This window comes from Mauremys reevesii, linkage group 2 (genome assembly GCF_016161935.1).
Source record: "Mauremys reevesii isolate NIE-2019 linkage group 2, ASM1616193v1, whole genome shotgun sequence".
In the NCBI taxonomy this organism is placed as follows: domain Eukaryota; kingdom Metazoa; phylum Chordata; order Testudines; family Geoemydidae; genus Mauremys; species Mauremys reevesii.
This window is the reverse complement of record NC_052624.1, coordinates 52028876-52056656: the sequence shown is the minus strand read 5'-3', so window position 1 is coordinate 52056656 and position 27781 is coordinate 52028876. Positions and strand designations below refer to the sequence as shown.

The 27781-nt window shown below is 42.0% G+C and overlaps 1 protein-coding gene across 16 annotated transcripts in view; it reads left to right on the top strand.

Annotated features, from left to right (window-relative positions):
* The window catches only part of THSD7A (thrombospondin type 1 domain containing 7A), a 556843-nt gene that overhangs the window by 382316 nt on the left and 146746 nt on the right, over nucleotides 1–27781 (top strand). For all 16 annotated transcript variants that reach the window (XM_039524530.1, XM_039524529.1, XM_039524540.1 and 13 more), the window contains 2 exons: nucleotides 4906–5061; nucleotides 12620–12832. In XM_039524530.1, coding sequence (XP_039380464.1) covers nucleotides 4906–5061; nucleotides 12620–12832 — 369 coding nt within the window. The remainder of the gene's footprint in view (nucleotides 1–4905; nucleotides 5062–12619; nucleotides 12833–27781) is intronic.

Genomic DNA, 27781 nt, shown 5'->3' with positions numbered 1-27781 from the left:
AAATCGATATAAGGTGCCTCCTAGTGTGGACGGTTGTGGCGTTAAATCGGTTTTACGCTCCTAAAACCGATTTAAACGCCTAGTGTAGACCAGGCCTGTGACAATGTGGCCCTGTTGGCAGAAGCAGCCCAGAGAATGCAATGAATTACCTCATCCCTCGCACCACTCTGGCTGTGACCGAATGATGGCCACTTTGAGGCCACACTGGTCAGCTGGGATTCTCTGCCAGAGGAGGAGCTGGTGCACATCCTTGGTAAATTTAGCCCACTATTTACCAAGAGAGATGAGTCTGTGCTTTTGTGGTGATAATTTTTAAAATGTAGCTACTCTGCAGTCCTCATGCTGGTAGGCATCTACCTTACTGTATGAAATTTTCCAGTGACTCGTCTAGACAGTATAGAGCTCAGGAGAGGGTTCCTGGAGTTATAGCTAATTATTTTCCAGGCACTTGCTAGTAGGTAGTATTCTTTGGGACTAGACACACTGAGTTAGCAGCCCATAAGTGAGCACAGAAAAGCACTTTGAGTTTGTTTGATTTTTATCCCACTTTAGGAGGAAGGGGAAATTCTAGATTATTAGAGCACAGTAAGAGAGAGGTTCCTAGTTCAGCAGAGAATGATGGTGTTTGTGTGTGTGTGTGTGTGTGTGTGTGTGTTTTTGTTTTTGTTTAATCTCCCAGCCCTAACTTGCAAGCCATTCCAAACCTGAACCTAATTTTCTGGTTTGGCAGGGGGAAAGTGAGAGCTTGTTAGCAAAACACATTCTGTTTTGTTCTCATTTGTGTCCAGAATTTGAGCAAGATATCTGAAAACCACACAGAGCTTGTGTTATTAAGCATTATTGACTCAATGTTCAGCACCACTGACAGGGAATGAAATAACCAAGCATCCTCATTCGCAACCTCTACCACAAATGCACGAAAAGAAAATATGAAAGGGGCAGCAATGAGAGGGGAAACATCTTTTGACTGTGAACTTTTGTATCCAGTAGCTTCTTCTTTCAAATCATCTCAAGTCAAACAATAAGGGGTCAGATGCTGAGCTCATTTACACTGGTGTAAATCTGGAGGAAAGCCACTGAAGTTAAAGGGGATGAGATACTAATAGAAGGTCTAGGCTTGCCACAACTCAGCAATTTACTGTAAAGAAAATAAATAATCTTTATCATATTCCAGCACCTCTGGCTGAAATGAATCCTAGATATGTAGCTAGCAAAGTGGTTTGGGAGCTCTCTGGATGAAAAGTGAGAGAGATTTTATATATATATATATATATATATATATATATATATATATATATATATAAAAACAGAGATATCATGCATGAGAAGGTAATAGTAGCAAAAAAAATCCTTTCCTGTTTTTATTTATTTATTTATTTTTTACTTTTTGAGACTTGCTACTATCAGATGGTTTTTCAACACTCACTCTCTGCTGAGACTGTGGCAGATAGGCACAGGGACTTGGTGGAATTACTGGGGAAACGATGGCTGAAGAGAAATGCCCCTTTGTCATGCACAGAGATGCATTGTGCCATTCACCGTGTACTCTCCTCACAACATTTATTTGAGATGTATCAGAGAAGCTGATCAACCCAGACAAGTTTCTTGCAGTCAGTAACTATTACTGTCGATGAGTTTTTAGCTAAAACAGTGTTTTAGGGGTGGACACTGGGAATCAGAGCTATGCAAAGAACTGCTTTTTTTCAATTTGCTGACAGTTTTGAATAATAAATAGATTCAGGTTTAACCAAAATCCAAATGTTTTGGAATTTTTGGTGAACCAAAACGGGGGTGGGGGGTGGGGATGTAATTTAATGTAAAAAACAATTGATGCAAATTTGCAAAATGTTTCGGTCAACCCAAATTTGCATTTTGAAGCAGAAAAGAAAAAAAGTTTTACCTGGAATTTTTTCCTACTTCCACATGAGGAGCAATTTGACTAAGTTAAGTTGGAGTGACTGAATAAGCAGTATATTTGTACTGTGCATCATTGTAATGTGCTTTGTGCTACAGTATCGCTACAAAGGAAATAAGACCAAAATTCAGTGGGGATAAATGTGCTTAATTTACTGTCATCTAAAAAAGAAATTCGGAATAATGTGTGCAATGCACATTCTGAAACTTAAAATACAGGAAACATTTCCAAATAATTATTCTCTCCCACCATTGCAATACTTTTTTTGTGTGTGTGTGTCTCAGGCTGCTTCAGTAAAACTGAATGAGTAGCAGACACGGTCATTCATAACAACTTTATACTTAATGTTACACTGAGGGATAGTAAATAAGATGGCATAAAATTGTGTTGTATTGAAAGAGAGAGTTATTTGTACTATTTACATACCCCTGAAGCATTTCTTGCTTAAGATACCTTATAGATGAATGTCTGAAGTGGCTGATATTTTCAACAGGTTTTATGTGAATAGTATACTTGATATTCTTCATGGAAGAGAAGCTGAAGTCTTTACTCAGGGCCATACCATGTCTGGTCTTCGTACAAGTGTCCAGTGGGAGAGGGTTCAAAGAGCCTTCTGGCCAGACACAGTTGCGGTCTTTGCTGTTGTGGAAGTCCAGAAATGGTTTCCTCTTTATTCCTAAAGAGGAAGAAGTAGTTTATATTTCGAAGTACCAGTGAGGAGGAGGACTGGTGCACTGGAGGGAGTGTGCTGCACTTTATGAAGGAACGCAGCAGTGTGTACCCTGCCTTTGTGCCTCAAAAGGCTCTAGGAGGCATTCTTCAGAATGCTTCCCTGTGCTCCTATTGGGGCTCCACAAGGCCCCCATAGTGTGGCTGCGCCTTATAGTTACAAATGTCTCTTTCTTTTTACTCCGCCTTTACTTATGCAAGCTTCCAATGAATTCAAGGGCAGTTTGAGTAAAAGCTGTGTAAGGACCTCAAGATTCAAGATAAAGGCTACAAAGAAGTGATGGCGACTTGCTAACTCCTGCTTTTATTAAATGCTATCCAGTAAAGATACAATTACATGCAAATTATGTGTTTGTTTACATTTATTTTTGCTACAAGTTATGCACTTTATGCAGATGATCATGCACATTAGGAACAGACTTCAGGCTTCTGAAAAATTGCCAGCGCAGTCTTCAGTGTCATAAGGTTTAGGCCCCACCATAGCACTGTGCATATGTTAGAATACTTCTTTCCAGCGTTGTTGTCTTTTGTTAGAAAATGGGAGTTCTGGAGTACGTTTAACAGATATTTGCCCTCTCCGCACTGCAGCTTTGCTTCATGAAGCAAAGCAGTACAAAGCCATGCACAAAGTATCAGGATGGGAAGGACAGTTCCACGGGATGCCGCCTTCTCATTCCCTCCCTCTCAAAATGTAGCTTCCAGTCGCCCGCTAGTGGGCCTGTGGCTAAAAGAGAGATGCATTACCTGAAGGGTCAGGCAGGCAGAAGCAGGTGCATGCAACACATGTACATGTGAATAAGAGACTCCACTACCTTAACAAAAGCATGCAGCTCATTCATCAAACCTCTGTTGTTGTTGCTGTGTTACTGCGATCCTCAAGAGCCTGATTCTGCCACCCATACTCCCTCTGGGTAGTATCTTGCTGTAAAGATAGTTGTAATCAATGGGACTATATACAGCATAAAGTACTACCTACGTTGAGTAACGGTGTCAGAACGGAGTTCTAATTAATTAAACGCTTGTTTTGAAAGCACAGTTCTGAAGGAGCAGTCATGATGTTTAACTTGAGGGAATCACATCTTTTTGTTCAATTGGACAGAGGTAATTTGAATGGCTGATCTATATTCTGTGCTTAGTTTTAAGAATTTTGTGAGGAGCTGAATTATGAAAAATCTTCTCTTGAGAAAAGCAACAAAGAGTCCTGTGGCACCTTAAAGACTAGCAGATGTATTGGAGCATCTGTTAGTCTTTAAGGTGCCACAGGACTCTTTGTTGCTTTTTACAGATCCAGACTAACACGGCTACCCCTCTGATACTTCTCTGGAGAGTTATTGGTAAAAGTGGATTGCAATAAAGTAATGCATTTGTTGGTTGGAGACAGATGCATACACATATCCAACATGCTAGGAAAGGTATCCCATTGCGCCTAGATGCCCGGAGGATAATAGAGCTTGGGCTGTAGTGTACTGAAGGCTGTATCCTGGCTCTCAGTGTAGGAGAACAGGGTGGTTCTGCTCTCGTATGGGCCTTCCCTGGTCCACAAGAAACAGGGTTTCTGCCTGCTCAGATACCTTCCATGTCGACTGATTACACACTGCTGGAAGTAATATATTAAAACAATTATACCTATGTACTAGATTAAAAAGCTGTGCACAGAGTACATGTTAAATACAGTTTTCCTTGAACCAACTAAAGCTACCACTGCACAGCTTTTTTAGGTGGGTGCTTTCTGTGTGTGTGGAAGGGCTTTAGAGTTAAAGGAAAGCAAATAGACTCTGTCATCATTATATTTCAGTGATTTAAATGCAGTATCTCTAATTTGGTGTGCAGTTGAAGTGTTAGCATTTATGAGATTGACTAGGCTTTGAAGTTACAATACCCTATTAAGGTGAATAAAAATTTACACTTCTGTTGGTTCAATTGTTCCAGTCAAGATGCACTCAATAAGAGAGCAGAACATTGATTTGTTTGGGGGCCAATGTGAAGAACTACTGTAATAATATTCTCCATTCATTAACTGCAAGAGCAAGGTCCTAGAGAATACTGCAATATTTGTGGAATCTTCCTGATTCCACATAATCTGGTTTGACTCAGTCCATGCAGTGAGTTCATTAGATTTATTTTTAGAGAGAATAGTTTTACACTTACTTCATCAGATTAAAATGATGAGACAGAAGATTTTCTGACTGAAGAGTAGTGGTGTCAACTTGCAGCAAAGCATTATGCAAGTATTAAAAATACGTTTTCTTTATTGTATACAGCCTCCAAGCCTGTGGATCGGAAACTGTGCACGGGACCTGTACCTAGCACCACCCAATTGTGCCATATCCCTTGTCCAATAGAATGTGAAGTGTCAGCTTGGTCAGCTTGGGGACCGTGCACCTATGAAAGCTGTGAAGACCAGCAAGCCAAAAAGGGTATGTATGTACACATTTTAAATTCCTCCTTTTCAAGAAACATTTTTATTTTACTTAGTTTTTACACAATACTTGAAAAAAATATTTGCAAGACTCTAGGGATCTTTGAGAATACTGACATATTCATACTTATATCAGCAAGAGAGCATGCAACAGCCTCCAAAAATCAGAAAATAACCAGCCAAAAAACACCACCCTTAAGTATCACCTCTCAGCATTCTCCTTCCTCCCCAAAAGCCTTGGGAAAGAGATGGACTTTCTAGTGAGTTCTGTAGGTCGACAGATCTGGGTTATTTTAGGACAATTACAAAGCTGAGTGCCTCCTTTTAAATTGAGGGGGATCCAGCATGAATCTCTCTCCAGATCACAGCTGTGGCTGTGTCACATAAAGAGAGAACAGCAGTCTCTGAAGTAGGAACTTCTCAAGCCATTCAGGGATTTACAAGTCAAGATCACCTTAAAAATTGACCAGTAGACCATTAGGCAACCACTGCAAATCTTAGAGCAGGAGCTTCATTTGCAGAGTACCCTTCAGACATAGGCGGCAGGTTTGTATAATTTTTGGTGGGGCCCCCCCGCTCCCGCCCTGTAAGCCGATATAAAATGAAGCTACAACGCGTCAGTGCCACGAGATTACCAGGGTCAATTAAAAGTGGAAAGTCAGAAGCAGCACTTGCCTTCTTCAATATACAGTATTATATTTTGTTGCACCTGTTGTGATGAAGTGGGAATGTTCTTAATATTTTCTCTGAATACTGTGTGGGTGCCTCAGTTTCCCCTGGAAGATGCCAACTGAAGGAAGGGACACAAAGAGATCAGGTGGCCTCCTTGTCTTGTCGAGAGAGAGGAGAGGAGAGAGGGAGGGTCAGTTGGAGGAGCTGGCTGAATGGGGAGGGAGAGACCCACGGTTTGGTTCTGGGCTCCCAATGGACCTGACAGAGGGACAGAGTTCTGTACCAACAAGCTCTGTTTTAAACTGTGTTCCCATATCTATCATCTTCTAATCTGTTTGTTTGTCTGAGTGACATCTGTCACATGGAGTCTGAGTTGGGGGGCAGGTGGTTGCCCCCCCCCCAGGACCCCCAGAGACAGACTTGGGAAAGTGCATGATGAATGTGGAGGGTCAGAAGGCTGAGTCTGACCCAGGAGAAGGTAAGGGTGTTGCCCTGGAAGAGTCTGCTCAGAGAGGAGGCTCCTCAGAGGGAGAGACAGCTGTATGGCTTTGTAGCATCACAGCATCCATCCACACCCCCAGCACCCCAGAAGTCTGCACACCACTGCACTCCTCCTCCTCCTCTCTTCCTCTTTCCAGGCAGGCATTCCAGGCCGATCTCTCTGTTCTCACCCTCTCTCTTCTCAGTTGGCACCTTGGAGGGATGGGAGAAATGAAGTAAAAGCTGCCCTTGAGCAAAAAGAAACTCCTGAATTGCTTGAATGGAAGGGTGTTCAAAGGTGGAGAGGGGGGTGGGGGGGGGGGGGGGGCTGGGGGGGGCTGGGGGGGGGGGCAGAGCACTGCAGCAGTGGTCTGGAGCTCAGGAGTGGAACAGTGGGTGGAAAGAAGGGCGGGGGGTGCAGAAGGGGGGGGGGGGGGGGGGGGACAGGGGGGGGGAAGGGGGAGGGGGGGGGATGGGGCAGAGGTTCAGAGAGGGGAGCAGAGGGGGCAGGCAGCAGAGGGGAGGGGGTGTGGGGGGGGACAGGGGGGGGCGGGGACAGGGGGGGGGGGGGGGGGAGGGGGCCGGAGGGGGGGGGTGGGGGGAGTGTGGGGGTCGGGGGGGGGGGGGGGGGTGGGGGGGGGGGGGGGGGGGGGGGGGGGGGGGGGGGGGGGGGGGTGGGGGGGGGGGGGTGGGGGGGGTGGGGGGGGGGGGGGGGGGGGGGGGGGGGGGGGGGGCGGGGGGGGGGGGGGGGGGGGGGGGGGGTGGCCGGGCTCTGGGCTGGGGGCGCTGGGGGGGGGGCCTGAGCGCCTAAATCCCAGTCGCCTGGGGCCTCTGGCCACTGCGGCTGGCAGCCGCCACTGCTGAGCCCTGCCCCCTCCTGCTCCTGGCTGCGGCTGAGGCACTAGCTGCTCTGACTGAGCTCTGCAGCTCTGAGCTCTCCTGCTCTCCCCTCTGCTGCCTGCAGCCCAGCCTGCCATGACTGGCTGCTGCTGGCTGCCTGGGCTCCGCAGCCTGCTCTGGGGGCCCCGGCCCTCTGACGCTTGAGAGGCTGGGGCTCTGGGCCCTGGCTGCTGAGGCGCTCTGGGGCTCGCGGCTCCGCGCCCAGCAGCTCTGGCTCCCGGCCCCGCTGATTCCCGCTCGCCTGGCTCGCGGTGCAGCTCGATCAGAGCCTCTCTTGGCTCCTCAGTTGAGGGCCTCTGAGAGCCCTCCCTGACCAGGCGCTCCAAGGCCTAGAGAAGCCCTGGGCATATTGCCTGGCCCTGACCCTTCCCCATAATTTGGCTGGTTGGGAGCCCCGCTTCAGACCCTGCTTAACTGGCAGGCTGATGCATTCTGTGCCAGTTTCAGTTTCCCAGGGTATTTAAAGTGTAGCCCCATGCAGTGCATACTGGAGTAATCAGATCTCCAGGTATCAAAGGCATGAATCACAATAGCAAAGTCCACATCCAAACAAGAGACTGCCACCTCGCATCCAAAGATGAGAAAAGAAATCCGAGTCACTGTTGCTATGTGATCAGCTAACACCAGAGAGGATCCAGTTGTACCCTCTTGATTGCAAACTCTCATAACAAATGCCAGGCACACATAGTCACTTAAAGGGACAGCCATAATCCTCACGATATTTTAGGGCTGTTTTCTCTCTCCAACCAGCATCACTTCAGTCTGTGCACAGATAGTGGTAGTACTTCTTTGTATTTCTGTAGCACGTAGGAGCCCCATTCACGGACCAACACTCAGTTGTGCTAGGCACTGTACAAACACAGCACAAAAAGGCGGGTAATACAAGCTAGACAGTGCTGCCTCCTGTTTATGTGACTCAGTCTTGATCATTTCTAAGGGTGACAGAACAATTCGGTTTCCATGTCCATTCACACCTGGACCTCTCTTTTGAAGCTAACAGTCAGGTTGCCTATTATTCTTAGTGCGGCTATTTTTGTTGTTTATGTATTTTATACCATCCAAATGTTTGCTAGGTGTTTGTGGATATGTCTGTGTTTCAGATTGATTTGGACACTTGCCTGCTAAAAATACATTGAGGCCACCAGCTCACTTTATGCCATTTTTTAACCTGAAGACATGGATATCAGGAAACTTACACTGTAATTTCCATGTATTTTAATGTATGTTGTCAAAGTTTCAACACAGAAAAGCTCTAAGGGGTGGTAAGATTGGCAGATGCAGACCAGGCTCCTAGCTCCGTGGAAGTGGAAGTGTTTTAATACTTCTGGAGAATGTGCAAACCTTTCTAGGGAACAGCTCCATCCCTTCCTCCCTCATAGGTACATAGGTGTTATTCAGCAGATAAATGACATCTATAACGGTGCTTCTCAAAGTGGTGGTCCGTGGATCGGTGCCTATCCACGACCCATCAGCTGCTGGTCCACGGCGAGTTTCCTCATAAGAGCGTCGAATAGGATAATAATCTGGCACCGGCCCCTGGCACATTGGGAAAAAAAAATTGCTGGTCCCCCACATCAGATAGCTTGAGAAGCACTGATCTATGGAGTCCAATAGTTTTAGCATGAAATTGTTACAAATAGCTGATTGTATGAACTGAGCTGCAGTCTGTTCCATAACTCTTATTTATTGTTTTGTATAGCTACATTGTAATTATAGGGTTTACTCTTGGGACTGATTGTTAGGATCCTACCAATTTCACAGCCGTGGAAAATGTGTCATGGACCATGAAATAAGCCCTTCCCCATGAAATCTGATCTCCCAGTGCTGCTGGGAGCCAGTGGCTCCTAGCTGCTAGTCTGGCCAGACTGGGGAGGGACAGGAGTTGGCCTTCCCCTGCACAGTTGCTCTTGGTGGGAAGATCAGACCATATGGTGATTTGATTTCCCAGAGCTTCTCCACTGGAGATTGGAGTTGGTTGAGTTTATTGGTAGTGATTACTGTTGTGTAGAAAAAACCTGAAATGACTTTGTCTCTGTTGTAGTGAAGGGATGGCAGTTTGTGCTCTTTGGAAAATATCAGCCCCAAATCAGCTTCTCTGGTATTCTGGAATTCTGCTTCCTGTTTTTGTCTTATGTGATGTGATTTAACTTTTCTGCTGCAATTTAGTGATGGATAGAGAAAGGCAATTTGTCCTTTTACTCTGTTTTATTTTCAAAATCTTTGTCACACATTTTCAAATGTGGATGTGGATTGCAGTATTTTTGCCCAGTTTGTCCTGGTGTGGATAATGCTGAAGTGGGAAAATCTGATTAAAAAACCCCTGATCTTTGATGATTCTATGGTAGGGTGAGGTATAAAGTCAAATCTGAAAAAAAAGAAAAAAAAGTTCTACATAAGTCATTTTATGCTTCTCCCATATAGCTATAGTCTCATGAGATAAACTGCCCATTTCTAGACCTGTAATTTGCTACCCCATGTGATTTGTTTTAGTGTCTTGAAATTGATCTGTAATAGCTGAATAGGTCAATCATAGACTCAGAGAAGTGTTACAGTTCCTTCTATAGTAAACAGCTATACACATGGAGGTATCTCTCATATGTTCATATTTGCCCATCTTGTTTTCCTATATGATCGTTTATTTTGTATATTAGTTCAAGCATAAGCAGCAATGTGCTGTTTAGTGTTTTCATTTCCCATATCAATATTTATAATCTACTTTTGTCTTACTCTTTTTTCCTCTAGTTAACCCCTGTGTGACTCCAACTTTCCTTCTGTTAGTGTCAGAAGCAGAGCTGCACTTAAAGGGCATGATAAGGGAACTCAAGCATTGCAAATTTAAAATAACCTGGATCTTCCACTTAATCACACCCATTTCTAGTACTATTCAGTGGTCAGATGCAGGACTGTATGCAAGTTCACCCATGAATGTGACAGAGATTTCTTCTTTCCTTCCCTCTGACATACATTTACTGGGTAGCAGGAATGGATATCTCGTTGAAAAAAGCAAAGGCACCTTGACAGTGAGATGAGAGGAATCCAGGCATTACATTGTGAACTTGTAAATCCTAGGTTCCCCTTCACCAGTTCTCTTGTACTTATTGCTTTCCATATGTGCTTCTTTAGGAAACACTTAGATGCATAGTATTGGGGGTAGCTGTGTTAGTCTGTATCCACAAAAATGACGAGTCCAGTGGCACCTTAAAGACTAACAGATTTATTTGGGCATAAGCTTTCGGGGGTAAAAAACCTCACTTGCATCTGAAGAAGAAGTGAGGTTTTTTTAACCCACGAAAGCTTATGCCCAAATAAATCTGTTAGTCTTTAAGGTGCCACCGGACTCTTTGTTGTTTTTACTTAGATGCATATGCTGCTTGGATTGAAATATTTGTGCATTATAGTGTTGTGAATTCATGAGTGGAAAGCAAACAATGCTTTTTTCTCACCCTTTTGTCACTGTGTCACTCCTATTCCCATATTTCCCCTTCTTTTTTTCCTCTTCACCCCTCATTCCCTCTCTTATCTATTCATATCTCCCCCTCTTTCTATTTTACAGTTTGCATACCCTTTTTTCTTCTCCTGTGTCTAATCATATATGTGCCTTTGCCAGCCTTTTCCTTTCCCCTTCTCCTCCTATCTCTGCTTCTTGCTTTTCCCTCCCATATTGTCTCATCTTCCCTTCCTGTTTCATCTCTATCCTTCCCCCTCACTGCTTCATTTTCTTCTTTTTCCTCGTCTCTCAGCTCTCTCTCAGAGATTCTTCCTCCTCAGGCATCTCTCGCTATTTTTACTGGACATCCTGCTAACTCCAAGCCAATTCAGTCCTTCAGAGAGGCCACATCTCCTTATCCATGTGGTGCACTGTCAGAAGTGGAAACAGGCTCCTCAATACATATTTCAGTCATGAGCTTTCAGTAGTTAGAGAATCACTGGTTGTATTGTCAGTTGCCTCCAGTAGCTACACTTGTAGAAAACTCCTCTGAACATTTTTCTCAAACCAGAGGGCCTCTGTTGCAGAATCTCTATGCCTCTTTAGGACACAAATCATGCACAACTCCAGAAGCAATCTTAGAAAATATAAAGATGAACTGAAATACATTGTTTTTAAATTAATTAATAATCATGATAAATTTAAAAAAACTCTTTGTTGAACCCAAATTATCTGTGTGGAATTAACATTTACAAATAAACATATTTGAAAACAGTCTCGTTCTTGATTTACATGTTGTGGAGAGTGAGGGAGTTATACGTAGTTTTTTTTATAAAGATCATATGTCCGGTGTGCTGTTATCCTGCCTGAAGGCAGACACTTAAATCAAAGTAAGCTGTAATGGAGAAATCAACAAGAAAAGAAACAAGAAAGTTAAGGTGCTATGATATAGTATACTAAGAATCCTTAAGAAATTAATGGGAAAACCATTAATTGGGAGAATGGCTGGATGCAGCCAGTCTGGAAGTGGGTCTGGGGGGGACAAAAACCCAGGATAACAGGGAATAGTAGAAGCTTAATGAAGTTGGCCTAAAGAACTGGGGCAGCGGGTTGTCAGCAGACTGAGACTGACACCCAGACTGACTGAGACACATGGAGACAGAGAGGCCATGCTATGAGGAGTGCACTCTTGCTCCCAACTGGAGATGGGGGTTAGTTGGGCTGAGGGGAAGTTACAAATGCTTGCAAGGAAAGATGTAAGGTGTAGGTAAAGGGAAATGTGCATATAGGACTGTGGGTTGTTGTAACCCTTTGTTATGCATGGTTGGTACCTTCATGTGATACAATAAATGCTTTGCTTTGAAGAAGCTGTTTTGAGTCACTAATCAACCACTCGAGTATCAGGGGGTAGCCGTGTTAGTCTGTATCCACAAAAACAACAAGGAGTCTGGTGGCACCTTTAAAGACTAACAGATTTATTTGAGCATAAGCTTTCATGGGTAAAAAACTACTTCTTCAGTTTTTTTTACCCACAAAAGCTTATGTCCAAGTAAATCTGTTAGTCTTTAAGGTGCCTCCGGACTCCTTGTTGTTTTTGTAATCAACCACTGTTGTGGGCTCCTGGAGGCTTGCAGGTGCCAATCTCATTTGAGCTTGCTAAATTAATACAGTCTGAGGAAAAAAGTGTAGGGTGGCGGAGGCGTTAGCCAAGAGACCCAACCTAAGAAAGTGTGGTTGGACCACATGGTTCCAGTCAGAGTGAGGTGCCGGAAGCCAGGCCTGATACCTAAGGGATGCACTTCAAAGGGACAAAAAGAGGTCGAAAGCACAGCTAGTCCTGTAACCATGACACATTCCAAGCCCTCATTTCAGTGATCTGTTTCTTACAGTTGGTGACATCTACTATCTCCGCAATGTAAAGAACGCAGCTGCCTTTATTGCTTTAAATATGTTGTTGACTGTTACAGAAGAAACACAGAACCCTGCACTCAGCTTTTGGTAGATACAAATGCTTTCATTTTACCTTTTATATTTAATTACTATATTTTTTATATTTTTGGTTTTACTCTCACTTCAGGTTTTAAATTAAGGAAGCGGTCCATCACAAATGAACCTACAGGAGGCACTGGAGGGACAGGAAATTGCCCTCATTTGCTTGAAGCTATCCCATGTGAGGAGCCCTCTTGCTATGACTGGCGAATAGTGAGACTAGAAGAGTGCATACCAGACAATGAGAAGCAGTGTGGGCCTGGCACTCAAGTTCCAGAGGTGGTCTGCATCAACAGTGATGGTAAGATGTTTGCTCAACAAATGTATGTTTTAAGTCACTCACTTGTTCTGAGGAGACAGATTCAGAGTGAAAATGTAACATTGCTTATTTCTCTCAGGTTAGTCGATCTTTGAGACAGAGCCTTTTGATTAGAATTGATTGCTCTTTACACAGGCCACATATGTTGTGGCTACCAACTGATGTAGCACTGGGCTCTTCTTTCCATAGATTTTTTTCAGATGAAGCTTCTTGAGTGGCCTCCTGAGAAAAGGAAGCTGAAAATAAACAGTAAACGAAAAATGAACAGGAAGACAGGGAGTTATTGCCTGGTGGGTCAAATTCTTCCCATTGTAACTTCATTGAATTCCCTTATGTAATTCCACTGATAAATTTGTCCCACTGAGTCCAAATGCAAATAAATATTAAGGGTGAGCAAAGTAAAGTGCATTGCCACTGGAAATATCTAGGAGCTAGATAATCTCTTTATATTAAAAAACAAAGTATGATGTGTGCTATGAAGTTGGTTTGACAGCCTGTGACATGTGTCAGCCTGCCTCACTTCGCTTGCCCTTCTAGCTATAATAAATTACAGCAAGCAAGAAGAATACCACTATTATTCAATTATCTTTTATGAAAGAAAGAAAAAAATTACTTTGCATAGCATTAAGTCTTAACAACTCACTTTGAAAGCTACGCACTTAAAAAATATTTTAATCTACAAAAGGCTCTCATACGAATGTTGGGATAGTGTTCGTTATCTGTTAGTAATGTTGTAGTCTACTCAGAGCTGCATATACATTAAAAATAATTGTACTGGCTACAGTAGAGCAGAGACCTGTAAGTACCATATATAGGATTAATCAAGAGGTCACCTGTTAAGTGTTTAGCAGCTGCACCAAATGTTGTTTTGTAATTATACTGGGCATAGGGAATTAGAGTTGTTTAGTTGTACAGACTCTGTATCTAGGTTTGAGCGTTGGCCCTAGATTTTGTTTCATAATTGAATATGGGGCTCAACTGGGAAAACTAAGAATTAAAGTGTAACTTTTATTTTTGTGTACATAGCAAAGAGAATTGCGTGTTTAGTTCCTAACAGTTTTTATGTCCCAGAATGAGATTAATGATGTAGAATGACACAAAAACATGATTTACATCTTATCCTCCTTGCACAGCAACATTCCTTCATCCAAGATACTCCCTTTCTGCCTTTACTTGACAATAATAGTAGAACTGTTTCAGATTTTTTGTATGAAAAGATTTCTGGTGAAATTTTGTCAGAAATTAACATTTTTGCTTAACAATTCTGATGTTCACGTTTTCTATTTTTCAAAAAAAAAAATCAGTAGAATATGCAAACAAAAAAAAGTAGCCTGGTTTTCATTTTACTGGATTTTAGGTTTGTTTGTTTTTCTTTCTTTTTTTTTTTGTGGGCAGAGGGTAGAGTTTGTTTTCTACTCTGTAACTTTTTCTGTCCCCTACCTGGATTATTGAAACTATAATATATCTGGGAGCAAGTAGTTGAGTCACTTTACCGTAACCTTTTACAGAGAGGCCAGTTCTGCTCTGTTTAACCCTATTCCAAGGGCCACTGAAGTCAATGGGTGTCGTCCTACTAGCTTGAATGAGCTTTGGATCAGGTCCTTTGTGAGGGAGGTGTGGGATTATTTGTTTTCAGATATTAACCCTGTTGTTTTTCTCTGAACCTTTCTAAATTGTTGCTGATCAGCTTAGTTTGTTGATAAATAGTGTACACCTATAGTTTGCTGATGTGATTGCATTTTTTCTTATTACCTGTGAGTAGTCTGACTTCTGTGTTGGTCTTTGTGGTAGAGGCTGGACAGTGGGCACAGACACTGCTTCTGAGTGAGGGGAGTAGTGATTACTCATTGCTGTAGTTGTGTGTGTCCCAAAGAGAGAGAGGGAGAGAAATTGTATATTTCGTGAGGTGAAGAGGAAGCACTGGAAGACTAAGCTTTTTGGGTGCTTGTTGGCTGTCACACGATAATGTCTGCCAGTTGTGCGATACAGCTTTGTGAAAGCATGTTATCACTAAATGATAATGTAATGGGCCATGGATCAGGCCCAGCAAATGTGTGTATGTTTTGAGGCCTAATGCAGGCTTTACAATAAGTGTTATATCCTTGGGGCAGCCGGTGTAGGAAGCAATCACTTGAGGCCAGAGAGCAGACAGCTAACCAAAACCTCCATTTTATTTAGAGACACAGAGAGAGACTCAGCAGCAGGTTGAAAAACCGGCTGAGCTTACTAGTCTATAGTCTAACTCAGTTGCCATAAAAAAAAAACCAAACAAAAACAAACAACATATTATTCCCCCCCTAAGAAAGAACCCAAAAAAAAAAACACACTAAACTAGAGAAGGAGGGTAGACTGCTGCTCCATTCCCTAAACCCTGGGGATTATTTTGCCCCATTATAACCGGGGTTCGCCTAACTAAAGATCAGGCCGAGGAGGAGCCTGTCTCTCTCTGGGTGGTGACCCGAACTGTTGGTGTTGTTGCAAGTTTAAGTTAGGGGAGGCAGGTACCACTAGGTAGAGGTAGGGGATGTGGTGTCAGCTGGGCTCAGGCAAAGGGGTATCTCAGCTCTGGCGGTAATGGAGGAGAAACAGAACAGAACAGTGAGGTGAGATCACCAGTCTCACCTCAACCAGGTGGGGTGAACTCAACTGGGCAGATGCAGATGGAGACTGGGCATGACCTGGCACAGCTGATCTATGATCTACATGCCGCCAGGCTGCAGTCAGAGCTGCAGGTCCGGACTGAGGTGGAAGGTGATTGAGTGACTGGGAGCCTGGACCCATTTAGCTTTGGCTGGACTGTATGATTCAAACCTGTCCTGGGCTGTCCTGGGCTGCCCTTGCTTGATTTGCCTGATGTGCCCGCTCTGATGCTGATGCTGTTGTTTTCAGTGTCACAGTTTCAGAAGGTTCAGAGCAATTGCAGCAGCGTCGCAGCATCATTAGAATGGCTGCAGGCTTGGGTCGGAAAGTAAGGTGGTGTTTATAGGGTGGTTGTTAGAGGAGGTAAGGACGCTTTTTTTGTGTGTTTTTTTGTGAATGGAGTGTTGTCCCTTTTTTTCATTCACTGTTTTTCTTAATTCTAATCCAAAATCGCTCAGTGATGATGTAGGATTGATGATATGATGTGACCTGATTGCCTTCATAAAATTTTTTGTTCCCTTAAAAAATTTGAAACTCCTGAGAGACGAAAAGCGTCCGCTTGTTTTCTAAGTTGCTGAAAAAGAGTCTCTCACTTTAGTGTTTTCTAGTCTGTGGTGCTTTGCATTACTGAGCCATTAGGACTGCATTTCTGAGCATCATGGCCATTTAATGGGCATCACCAAAAAAATTCAGGCAAGGGGCCAGCAAAGCCAAGGTGGAATGTTGGTTAGGGTGCCCTCAGGCCAGTGGGTGGGGTGCATGGGTGTAGGCATATGACATTCACACACACCTTCTACAAAATTTGCATTCTCTTCTCTCTTTCATCCAATCTAGGCCACAAAAAATTAAAATCAAGTGCACTTTTTTGATCATGTTCCACAGTGACAGAATGTAGCCTGTCTAACATGTGTGTCTCATCTGTGATGGAATAATGTAATGCCATGCCACAACACAACAAACAACCAACAACATTTGATACCGAGGGACCGCCTTGACATGTAGGACAGAGGGTTTGAGAGGTTTTCAGAGTTTGTTGAGGAGATTCCATGCATCACCAGGTCCATAACTGGATAATACTATGGTCAACGTGGGTTGTTCTCTTTATCTGAGTAGCATGATATGTGTATTCTGTTCACCCTAGAAGTAGAATTTTTTTTTTTGGGCACAAATGTGTGATTTCTGCATTTGCTGGCATTTGATTTCATATTGCATTGCAGAGGATGTTGTATTTTCAGTATGTGTGCCTGTATGTGTGCTGCGTAAGCAGCAATGCCCAGCATTGCATCATTGGGATGTCCTATGTAGGGGTCAAAAAAAAATGGTCCCAAAGAATGGTCGTCAGTAAGAGTAAACTTAAAAACAAACACCAAACAAACGAAATAATTCACTCCAATTCAAAATTCCAAATTAAACGTTTCGTGCTTTTTTAGTTTGAGGTTCTGCTTTGCTTTTTTTCTGAAGCAAGGTGAAGCAAAAGCAATCTTCTTCTTTCACCAAGGCATAATCGCAGGCCGGCGCTCATGGGGGCGAAGTACAGGGCAACCTAAGGAGCAGGGATAGATCAAAAGAACTTAGTACTAATTAAGCATTAGAAATTACACCTTACATCACATGCAAATTCATTAGGCATCAGTCCACTTCCCCCAGTTGGCTTCAAGTGGAGTTCATGAAGTGGTCTTTAGCAGTGTAGCTAACTGTGAGATGAACTTTTCCATAATAGTTCAGTAGTCCTGAGGGATGAGGCGAGCTGGGCTAGCCTTCCACAGAGGGCCTAAAGATTGCAGAGGCTTTCTTTTTTCTGCAGAATTGGGATGATTAGTCAGAAATATTCAGAAGAATTTTTGAAAACTCCACTCATTTCTTTGCAAACTCTTGTCTTTGCTTCTTCCAGTCTTTTTAATACTCTTCCTCTTTTTATAGTCCTCCTTCTTTCTTCTTCATTCCAGTCTTTCATTTCTTCCAGTAGCCAGGATATCAGCCAGATAGCACTGAACTCTGACAAATGCCACACAAGATGGCGGGAAGCCCGGCTGAGCAACAGGGTACAGCGAGTCAGGACAGTCTGGACTTTTCAGTCACAATCAAGCAGTGAGTCTCAAGCTCTTGTCAATCTTTCAATCATACATTTGTGCATATTGTTGATCAATCTTACTGAAATTTCAATTGTTTCAGGCCAGGCCCTCTGCGAAAGGTCATCGATGCGGGAAGCGGGTATTGCTCTGCACACAACACTGGATTGTGACTGACTTTAAAATCACCGCACGGAGAGAGCCATCATCATCTTCACTCATGGCATCTGAGCCAGGCCAAACCGGAGTAGGTTGGGTTAATGACTGCATTGATCTGATGACCAGCAGTCAGGCTTTTACTTTCTTTTGATGGCTGCCAGTTGGCACAGTCAGAGTGTTCAGATATTTTTTTGGTTACTTCATTCATTGTTTCAATGTTCCACAGTGATTCCTTCTCATTCCCAAAAAATCTCCAAAAACAGCAGCAGCATGTTTCCAGACTTAGGGTTCTTCATTAGTCTCTCACTTCTGCCCAGTCTCTTCTGCCCAGCTCTGCATTCTTCTTTACAAGGACTGTGCCATTCAGTTTGGTAGTTACAAATCACCCACGCCAAGCAGTTGCCTCCAGGCCTGTCCATTGAGCACACTGCCCACACATACAGACAGTAGCATGGGCACAGCTTCACCTGTAGATTTCTTTTTTCCTGTTTACTGCTTTTGCCCAGTTTTTTTGTGGTGTCTAGTTTCATGCGAACCAGCTTCTTCGGCACCAGCGCCACAGCCCCCAGTATTGCCAGAGTCCAGGGGGTTAATTGCCATTCATGTGTAGCTGGCACAGAGGTTAAAAATGCCCCATGTGCCAAGAAATGAGGCGGCTGCTCTGATCATCCTGGGTCTGCCAGGTGTCCTGCAAAGGTTTCTCTTTTGCTTGCAGTCTCATTACCTCCTTTTTCTTTTTTTTTTTTTCTCTGTTGTTTTCTTTTTTTTCCTTTTTGCCTACACACAGGTCCTTTGCACTTTTGTCGACACTGACACCACACATTCTTTTCAACGGCATTCTTCTGGAGCTTGGTCAGAACACACTGTTGGTTCTTTTCTCTGGTTTGCTGTCTTGTGCCTGTTTGTTGTTGTGCCATTCTGTGGTAGCCATATCCATGGGCCTCTGTAATCCAACCCTGCCTCTAGCAGCAGCAATGCCTCTGTCAGTTAAGCTTCATGTATGTCACTACACTGCAGTGCAGTCACACTAACATGCACTGGCCACTCTGTCACCTGTCAGGCAGGGTGCTATTTGTTCACTAAATTCACAATTAAATAACTTTTTAAATTTTTTTTTTTTTCTTCTCTTACAAACCTTTGTTTTTTTTTTATTTTGGGGAGGTCTGAGAAACAAGAATTACCACATTTTTCCCCAGTTTGGAAGTCTTGATGAGAGGATTTTATTGTCAGAACAGTACATTTAGTAAGTAGGAGAGGTAGAAGAGTTACAAGTAAGCAGAAAGAGTTTTAAGCCCTGGCTCAGTAATGCATATTGCAATACCAAAAGCTCTAAAATTTTCAGTATACATAACACTGCAAAATATTCTAGATTAAGCCTCTCTCTGCTCTTCATTCTCTTAGTTCTCAAAAGGTTTCAAGTCAGTACAAATTTTTTTTTTTTCAGCTTTTTTTTTCCTTTTTCAGCTTTTTTTACTTTGCTCTGTTTTTGGAGCAGCACCAGCATCCACCAGCTGACTGACTTCTACTCCTTTCGCAGCAATTGCAGGCAAGCACTTGAGGCCAGAGAGCAGGAGGCAGCAGAACCAGCCAGAGAGCCATTTTATTTGCAACAGAGAGAGCTTATTTAGAGACACAACCAGCTTATCCTCAACAGCACAGTCAGCTGAGCAAAGCCATAAAACCCATTTTAAACCTCCTTAATAGTCTAACAATAAGTGCACCAGAATGCGTGCTAGTGTGCATTTCAACCACATTTGGGTTTGCCAGAGTACAGACGGTATGTGTCCAGTTGAGAATGCTGCTACAAATGAGCAGCCATGACTGCTTCTTCCTGTAGATGTGCGTGTTCAACAGAAATAGTCAGACACGCAAAGTCAAACACATTCCATGTCAGAAGAGGAGAAGGAATTTGTATGAGGGATATTTGACTGTAACAGGTCAATACTGAAATGGTCTAAGATGGCATGATGTCACTAAATAAATGTAAATGTAGTGTTATAACAGCCTATAGTCATTCAAACTCTTTTTTCAATTTTTTTTAAACCGATAAATAAGAGACAATACAGAAGAGAGATTTTTAAATCATCCAGTTACTTTATTTTACTACGTTATTCACCACCTCCACCTTCCAGAAGTTTCCTCCTCAAAAGAGGAAGAAAAGGAGATGGTGCAGGAGCAGATCTCCTTCTCCCTACTGTCCTCATGATCAATAAGACCTGCCTCCTGTGTGAGGCTCAGTGACAGTGCTGATGCTGTAGAAGAGAATCCTGGAGAATCCAGAGGAGAAAGGGTAGCCCTACATCTTGCTATCCATTGGAAGGATGACTGCTCCCTGGTAACCAGATTCTTCTCCTACTTGGACACCACTCTGTTTTTCTCTGTCACTGCCTTCTCCCTCTCCTTCTGGGCCGCCTTCAGCTGCTCAGTGTCCATCCTCTCCTCCTGAAAGACCTCCTCACCTTCTCTGAGGTGAGCTCCTCCATGGTGCAGCTCACAGGTGTGGTTGAGGAACCAGGAGGTGGATGCAGTAGCTCCTGCTCCTCTTGTTTATCAGGAGGGACCTGACCCAGAGCTGGGGAGCTTTAAAGTTGGCACTGTTACTGAGGGTGACTCCACAGGAGCCATGTCCCTGCAGAGGTGGCAGGTAACAATATGTGGGTTCCCTGGAACTTTACATACTGTTTACAAGTTAATTCCTCCAGCTCTGCTCCTCCTGCACTTCTGTTATTGCTGCTCCTTCTCCTTTGGCACTGGCAGCTCTCTCTGGTTTTCCTGCTCCATGTACCCTCTTTCTTCTATAGATCCAAGGAGTGCTTACATGTTCAATCCCCTTCTCCACAAGTAATATTTGATTTTAACAAACATTTCTACCCTTTTTCCTTCTTCCTCTTTCTGTCTCTCACCCTGTCTAACCAGTCCACCAAGCAGACAAAATGATGAGAACCCTTATTTTCTTAACATTTTGTTTCTGAAAATGAAAACTTTCTTCAAAGTCAAAATGTTTATTTTTTTAAAAAAATGATTTTTCAAAAAAAAAGGATTAAAATGGTCTACTTAAAATTTGGAAAATATTAGAAATATGACTTGTAGTCCATCTGAAATGGGCCCCAGAAAGCTCATGGATATTTCCAACAGCTCTAATTAACACCCACAGTGCCATCCAAGTTTACACACATTTTACACTGTATGCAATATTTAGCACCAGAAAAGATGGCAACCAGGAGTCACAACCTAGAACAAAGCCTCAGGTTTCCACAGTGAGAATTTTTCTCCTCAAGTGCTGCTGCTGGTAAGAAAGCATAGGGGCAGCCAGGAAATTGCAGCTGTGCCACCAATAGTGTAGGGATCCAAGCCATCGTTTGCACTACATGTCTTTAAGACCAGCTCTGATGGAAAGTTTATCATAAGAACATCCATACTGGGTCAGAGTAATGGTCCATCTAGCCCAGTACCCTGTCTTTCGACAGGGGCCAATGCCAGGGGCCAATGCCAACAGAACAGGTAATCATCAAGTAGTCCATACCCATTCCCAGCTTCTGGCAAACAGAGGCTAGGGACACCATCCCTGCCCATCCTGGCTAATAGCTCTTGATGGACCTATCCTATATGAATTTATCTAGTTATTTTTTGAACCCTGTTAGTGTCTTGGCTTTCACAACATCTTCTGGCAAGGAGTTCCACAGGTTGACTGTGCATTGTGTGAAGAGATACTTTTGTTTGTTTTAAACCTGCTGCTTATTAATTTCATTTGGTAATCCCTAGTTCATGTGTTATGAGAAGGAGTAAATAAAACGTACTTATTTATTTTCTCCACATCAGTCATGATTTTGTAGACTTCTATCATATCCCTCCTTAGTCATCTTTTTTCCAAGCTGAAAAGTCTCAGTCTTATTAATGCCTCCTCATACAGAAGCTGTTCCATACACCTAACCATTTGGTTCCCAATTTTTGTACCTTTTCCAATTGTACCTTTTTCAATTACAATATATCTTTTTTCAGATGGGGCAACCACATCTGCATGGAATATTCAAAATGTAGGCATACCATGGATTTATATAGAGGCAATATGTTATTTTCTGTCTTATTATCTATCCCTTTCCTAATGATTCCTAACATTTTGTTAGCTTTTTTGACTGCTACTGCACATTGAATGAATGTTTTCAGAGAACTATCCACAATGACTCCAAGATCTCTTTCTTGAGTGGTAACAGCTAATTTAGACCCCATCATTTTATATGTATAGTTGGGATTATGTTTTCCAAAGTGCATTTCTTTGCATTTATCAACACTTAACTTCATTTGCCATTTTGTTGCCCAGTCACCCAGTTTTGTGAGAACCCTTTGTAACTCTTCACAGTCTGCTTTGGACTTAACTATCTTGAGCAGTTTTGTATCTGAAAATTTTGCCACCTCCCTGTTTACCTCTTTTTCCGTAACGTTTATGAATATGTTGGATAGGACTGGTCACAGTACAGGCCACTGGGGTACACCACTATTTACCTCTCTCCATTCTGAAAACTGACCATTTATTCCTACCATATGTTTCCTATGTTTTAACCAGTTACTGATTCGTGAGAGAACCTTCCCTCTTATCCCATGACAGCTTACTTAAGAGCAATTGGTGATGGATCTTGGCGAAGGCTTTCTGAAAACCTAAGTAAACTATATCCATTAGCTCACCCTTGTCCACCTGCTTGTTGACCCCTTTAAAGAATTCTAGTAGATTAGTGAGGCATGATTTTCCTTTACAAAAACCATGTTGACTCTTCCCCTATGTGTCTGATAATTTTATTCTTTACTATAGCTTTAACCAATTTGCCTGGTATGGAAGTTAGGCTTACTGGCCTATAATTGCTGGGATGGCCTCTGGAGCCTTTTTTTAAAATTGGCGTCACATTAGCTATCCTCCAGTCATCTGGTACAGAAGCTGGTTTAAATTATAGGTTACATGACACAGTTAGTAGTTCTGCAATTTCACATTTGAGTTCCTTCAGAACTCTGGGGTGAATACCATTTGATCCTGGTGACTTATTACTGTTTAATTTATCAACTTGTTCCCAAACCCCCTCAATCTGGGACAATTCCTCAGATTTGTCACCTAAAAAGAATGGCTCAGATTTGGGAATCTCCCTCACATTCTCAGCCATGAAGACCGATGCAAAAAATTAATTTAGCTTCTCCGCAATGGCCTTATTGTCCTTGAGTGCTCCTTTAGCATCTCAATCTCACTGGTTGTTTAGCAGGCTTGCAGCTTCTGATATACTTAAAAAAATGTTTGCGGTTACTTTGAGTCTTTGGTTAGCTGTTCTTCAAATTATTTTTTGGCCTTCCTAATTATATTTTTATGCTTCATTTGCCAGAGTTTATGCTCCTTTCTATTTTTCTCACTAGGATTTCACTTCCACTTTTTAAAGGATGCCTTTTTATCGCTAACTGCTTCTTCTACTTTATTGTTTAGGCCCGGTGGCACTTTTTTTTTGGTTCTCTTACTATGTTTTTTTTAAATTTGTGGTGTACATTTAAATTGACCCTCTATTACGATGTCTTTAAAAAGTTCCCATGAAGCTTGCAGAGATTTCACTTTTGGCACTGTACTTTTTAATTTCTGTTTAACTAACTTCCTCATTTGTGTGTACTTCCCCTTTCGTAAATTAAATGCTACCATGGTGGGCTACTTGGGAGTTTTCCCCAGTTATTGTACCCCAGCACTGACTTTCTTCTGCTTAGATAACAGCTGTTTGGAACTATCTCTTTGCCGTGGTTTTCTGATTCCTCTTGTATACTGCATGTTGCTCTCCTGGTAAGGGTTAATTATAATATCCATGCTGATACCTAATGTACTTAATTGAAATTTTATGAATATTTTTCCTCAGTCTTCACTAGTAGCCATTCTCATGCTTTACATGTTTAATGATGTTTATCCACCAAGATACACTGCATCACTTTGGTCCTGAGAATTAGTTAAATTTTGTACATATTTTTTTAAATTGTGTGACTACAGTAAAGCAGCATGATGTAATGACCAAGGCTGTCAAGTATCATGCATCTCCTGTGATACTCTCACAAGTGGATCTGTAATGCAGCCTGCCTGCATCCTGCTGAAATGTTGTGCATTCAGGTGGGTTGCAGAAATTGCTTGCAGCTGCTCCTCCTGGTCACCAGTGGCTGCTGTGGTGCCTTCTATGCAAGCAGCCTCTCTGTCTCCCTTTCTGGTAGAAGGGTAGGGGAAGAACAGTGGTGGCAACAGCAACAAGTGGAGGCTATTACAGGAGGTGAGAGGCCCACTGCTGGACCTAGCCTCTCCCAGGTATCCCCCATCCTGCCACCTCAAGCAGCCTGCAGATACCTTCCCCTCTCCCCCGCACCGCCACGTACCCAGAGACTTCCAGGCAGCCCCACCCATCACTTAACTATGGTGGATGCCTCTAGAACCAGCTCCATGTCCTACATATCTTCTCTCACTGCTTGGGGAAGTGTGCATTGACTATATCAGTGGAAGTTCATGGTTGTTTGTGAATTAGCTGCCTAGCTCTTATGTAACCTAAAAAGCGCACACTGAGTTTTAGAAAACTTTGCAGCTATGAATGACACAATGGAGAAGAAACAACGTTAGGAAAAATATTAAATCAATATCAAAGTTTTCAGCCTGGAACCAAAACTAAACAAAACCTTTTGCTTAAAAATTCTTTCTCTTCTTTAATGATTTCCATCCAGCTTTCCCAGTCTAAAGCTGAATGTGACAAACTCAAATTAAACAGCCAAAGCTTAAATCAACCTCTGCAACAGAGGAATTGGTCAAACAGGCTTAAGTACTTTAAAATGTAAATGTATTTCTCCTTAGGCTTCTGCATTACACAGTGAAAGGAGCTGATATTTTAGATTTAAGAACATGTGTTGCATGGTAAGATCATGATCTTATCATAAGCCATACCATAAAACATATCAATATCTTCTCTTTTTGTTGGTTCTTGTATCATTAAATGTGTATGAAATACAATTAGCTGGGATATCACGTTTCAACTTGAGGGCTCTTATTTACAATTAGAAGCAAATAGCAGTGTTTGTGGGGGGTGTTTCATAATTAGGATGAGTTTATTCCATTTGTTGCAAAGATAGGAGTCATTACAGCCTTTGAGACAATACAAGACAATAGATTATCACTGGGTGTTACTGCTGGAGGCCTGTGGTTGTCATTCTCTTTCCACAGTGGATTGCAGTAATCAAAATTTTCATTCAGGCTGAAAAAATCTGACAATCAGTACTCCAGGTTGTCATTGTGTGGATTTTAATGAACTTTGATGTACTGTATTATAAAAATGGAATTTCAGCCCTTTTCTGTCACAAGGAACCCTTTCAAAATATTTATCTTGGGTTCTCAGACTTTATATCAGTGCTATTTATAAAGGAGTTGCTTCAGGAAAACTGTTTACTCATGCAAGAGCAGCAAAATTAGATCAAGACTGATCGAAAATTTTATCTCATATGGATTATTTTGCTAGATGTCTGTGGTGAGGGGTGAAGAATTTTCTGTGCTGGAGATTAACCTTTGTGAATAGCAAAGTTACTTAAATGTTAAACTTGTGTGCAGAGATTAAATAGTATTATTGTAGATAATATTTTTTTTGCTCTTAAAATAGATATGCATTTAATTTTAACTGGATTTAATGCAGTTGATAAGAGCCAGTGTGACAGTGGTGTAAAGTGAATTCCTCTATATTTATCCACAGATCAGGCACAGTACAGTCAATACAACCTTTTCCATCAAATGTTTCTTTAGCCTCTGAAAGCTTTGTCTACACTAGAAAAATTGCTAAGCCTTTTTTTGGTACAAGTGCAGATGCACCAGTGCTATTAATGGCATAAATTCTAGTGTAAATAGGGCACAATCAGTTTTACCATCATGTTGTCGTATCCTGTAGGTCTATGCTAGAGTTTCCATCATTGCTGGCCCCACTGCTGAAAAATGGCTACAAAATTCCCTAGCATAGATACATCCAAATAATAGAAAAAGAACAGTTTATTTATTATGTCCATTCAGTCCTTGGAGTTTCTGCTGAAACTGCCTGCCTGGGTACCAGTTTCGGTGATGATCTCTGTGGTGTGCTCCTGGCCACTGACTGAAATTGCCTGCTCATTTTACCCAGGCCACTTTCAATTAAAACGGATATAAGCTAGACCTACAAGTGAGCTAGAGGTGAAAAGTTTAGTATCCCATTATATGCATCTGCAGAATTACCCTGTCAAATTCCATTTGCTCAGATATTTATGTATACAACATTAATGTGAAGGACTTTTGACAGTATTTATATCTGAACTCAGGTTAATTTTCTTTCAGTTTCTTAAATGTATTAGGCTTAGACTTGCGTGTTTTGTTTTATTTTGCTTGGTAACTTACTTTGTTCTGTCTGTTATTGCTTGAAACCACTTGAATCCTTCTTTTTGTACTTAATAAAATCACTTTTGTTTACCAATTAACCCAGAGTAAGTGATTAATACCTGGGGGAGCAAACAGCTGTGCTTATCTCTCTAGCAGTGTTATAGAGGGTGGACAATTTATGAGTTTATCCTGTATAAACTTTATACAGAGTAAAATGGATTTATTTGGGGTTGGATCCCATTGGGAGCTGGGTGTCTGGGTGCTGGAGACAGGAGTACTTGCTGAGCTGTTTTCAGTTAAGTCTGCAGCTTTGGGGGCTTGGTTCAGACCCTGGGTCTGTATTGCAGCAGGCGTGTGTCTGGCTCAACAAGACAGGGTTCTGGAGACCCAAGCTGGCAAAGAAACTGGGCTCAGAGGTAGTTTCAGCACATCAGGTGACAGTCCCAAGGGGGTCTCTGTGACTGAACTCGTCACAACCCTAAGCTACATGACAATTCTAAATATTTAAACTTTTTTTCTTATTTTACTCTGTAAATCCACTTTTTAAATGTAATGATTTCTCTGGTGTATTTAGTTTCTATTCATGCCATTGTATGGTACTTTCTTTGATAGTAAGATAAGACACACACAGTCTTAAATTTTCATTGTATTGTTGTTTTATTTTTACTATAGCTTCATGACTGATTTCTGCCTTTTGTCTGAATCTATTACCATTAGACTTTGTACCATTTCCAGTTAGTTTTCTTTTAAAGGGATGTGAAATGCTTCCTTATGGTGTCCATTAATCTTTTTTGTATGCAAGTGGTACTATAATGATTGCATATAAAATATTTCTACTGGTTTGAAACCTTTTTACCTCCTATACATTTAGGGCTTGATCCAAATCCCATTGAAATCAATGGAAAGACTTCCACTGATTTCAATGAGCATTGGTTTAGTTCCGTAATGGGGAATAATAGTAAAATAGGCAGAAGCTTTGTAAGTGTGCCTAGTGTATGAAGACTCTGCTGCTGCTTCTACATTTTGTCATTCAGACCAATCATACATATTGGCCCAGCATTATAGAATGAAAAAATAAGTAATGTGTAGTTTTGTTCATGCTGGTTATTTAAAAAGAAAAGAAGAAGAAAGACGAAAATATACATTTTATAGAAATTTCAATTGTCATTTTTATAAAGTTTCCCTGGTTCAGATTCAGAGCTCAATTACACAGAATTACTGAGTTTTTTTCTGTACTAGCGTAAGTGAACTCATATCAGAACCTGGCCTACAGTCTCCAGTCAAATTATAGAAAATTTAAGAAACTAATGACAGTTGCCTTCAGCTTACAGCAGGGGTTGCCAACCTTTCAGAAGTGGTGTGCCGAGTCTTCATTTATTCACTCTAATTTAAGGTTTTGCGTGCCAGTAATACATTTTAACGTTTTTGGAAGGTCTCTTTCCGTAAGTCTATAATATATAACTAAACTATTGTATGCATGTAAAGTAAATAAGGTTTTTAAAATGTTTAAGACGCTTCAATTAAAATTAAATTAAAATGCACAGCCCCCCCAGATCGGTGGCCAGGACCCAGGCATTGTGAGTGCCACTGAAAATTAGCTCCTGCCATAGGTTGCCTACCCCTGACTTACAGGAACTGAGATTATGTGCACATTAGTCATTGTTTCTTGAGATAAGTTTCCTAGGT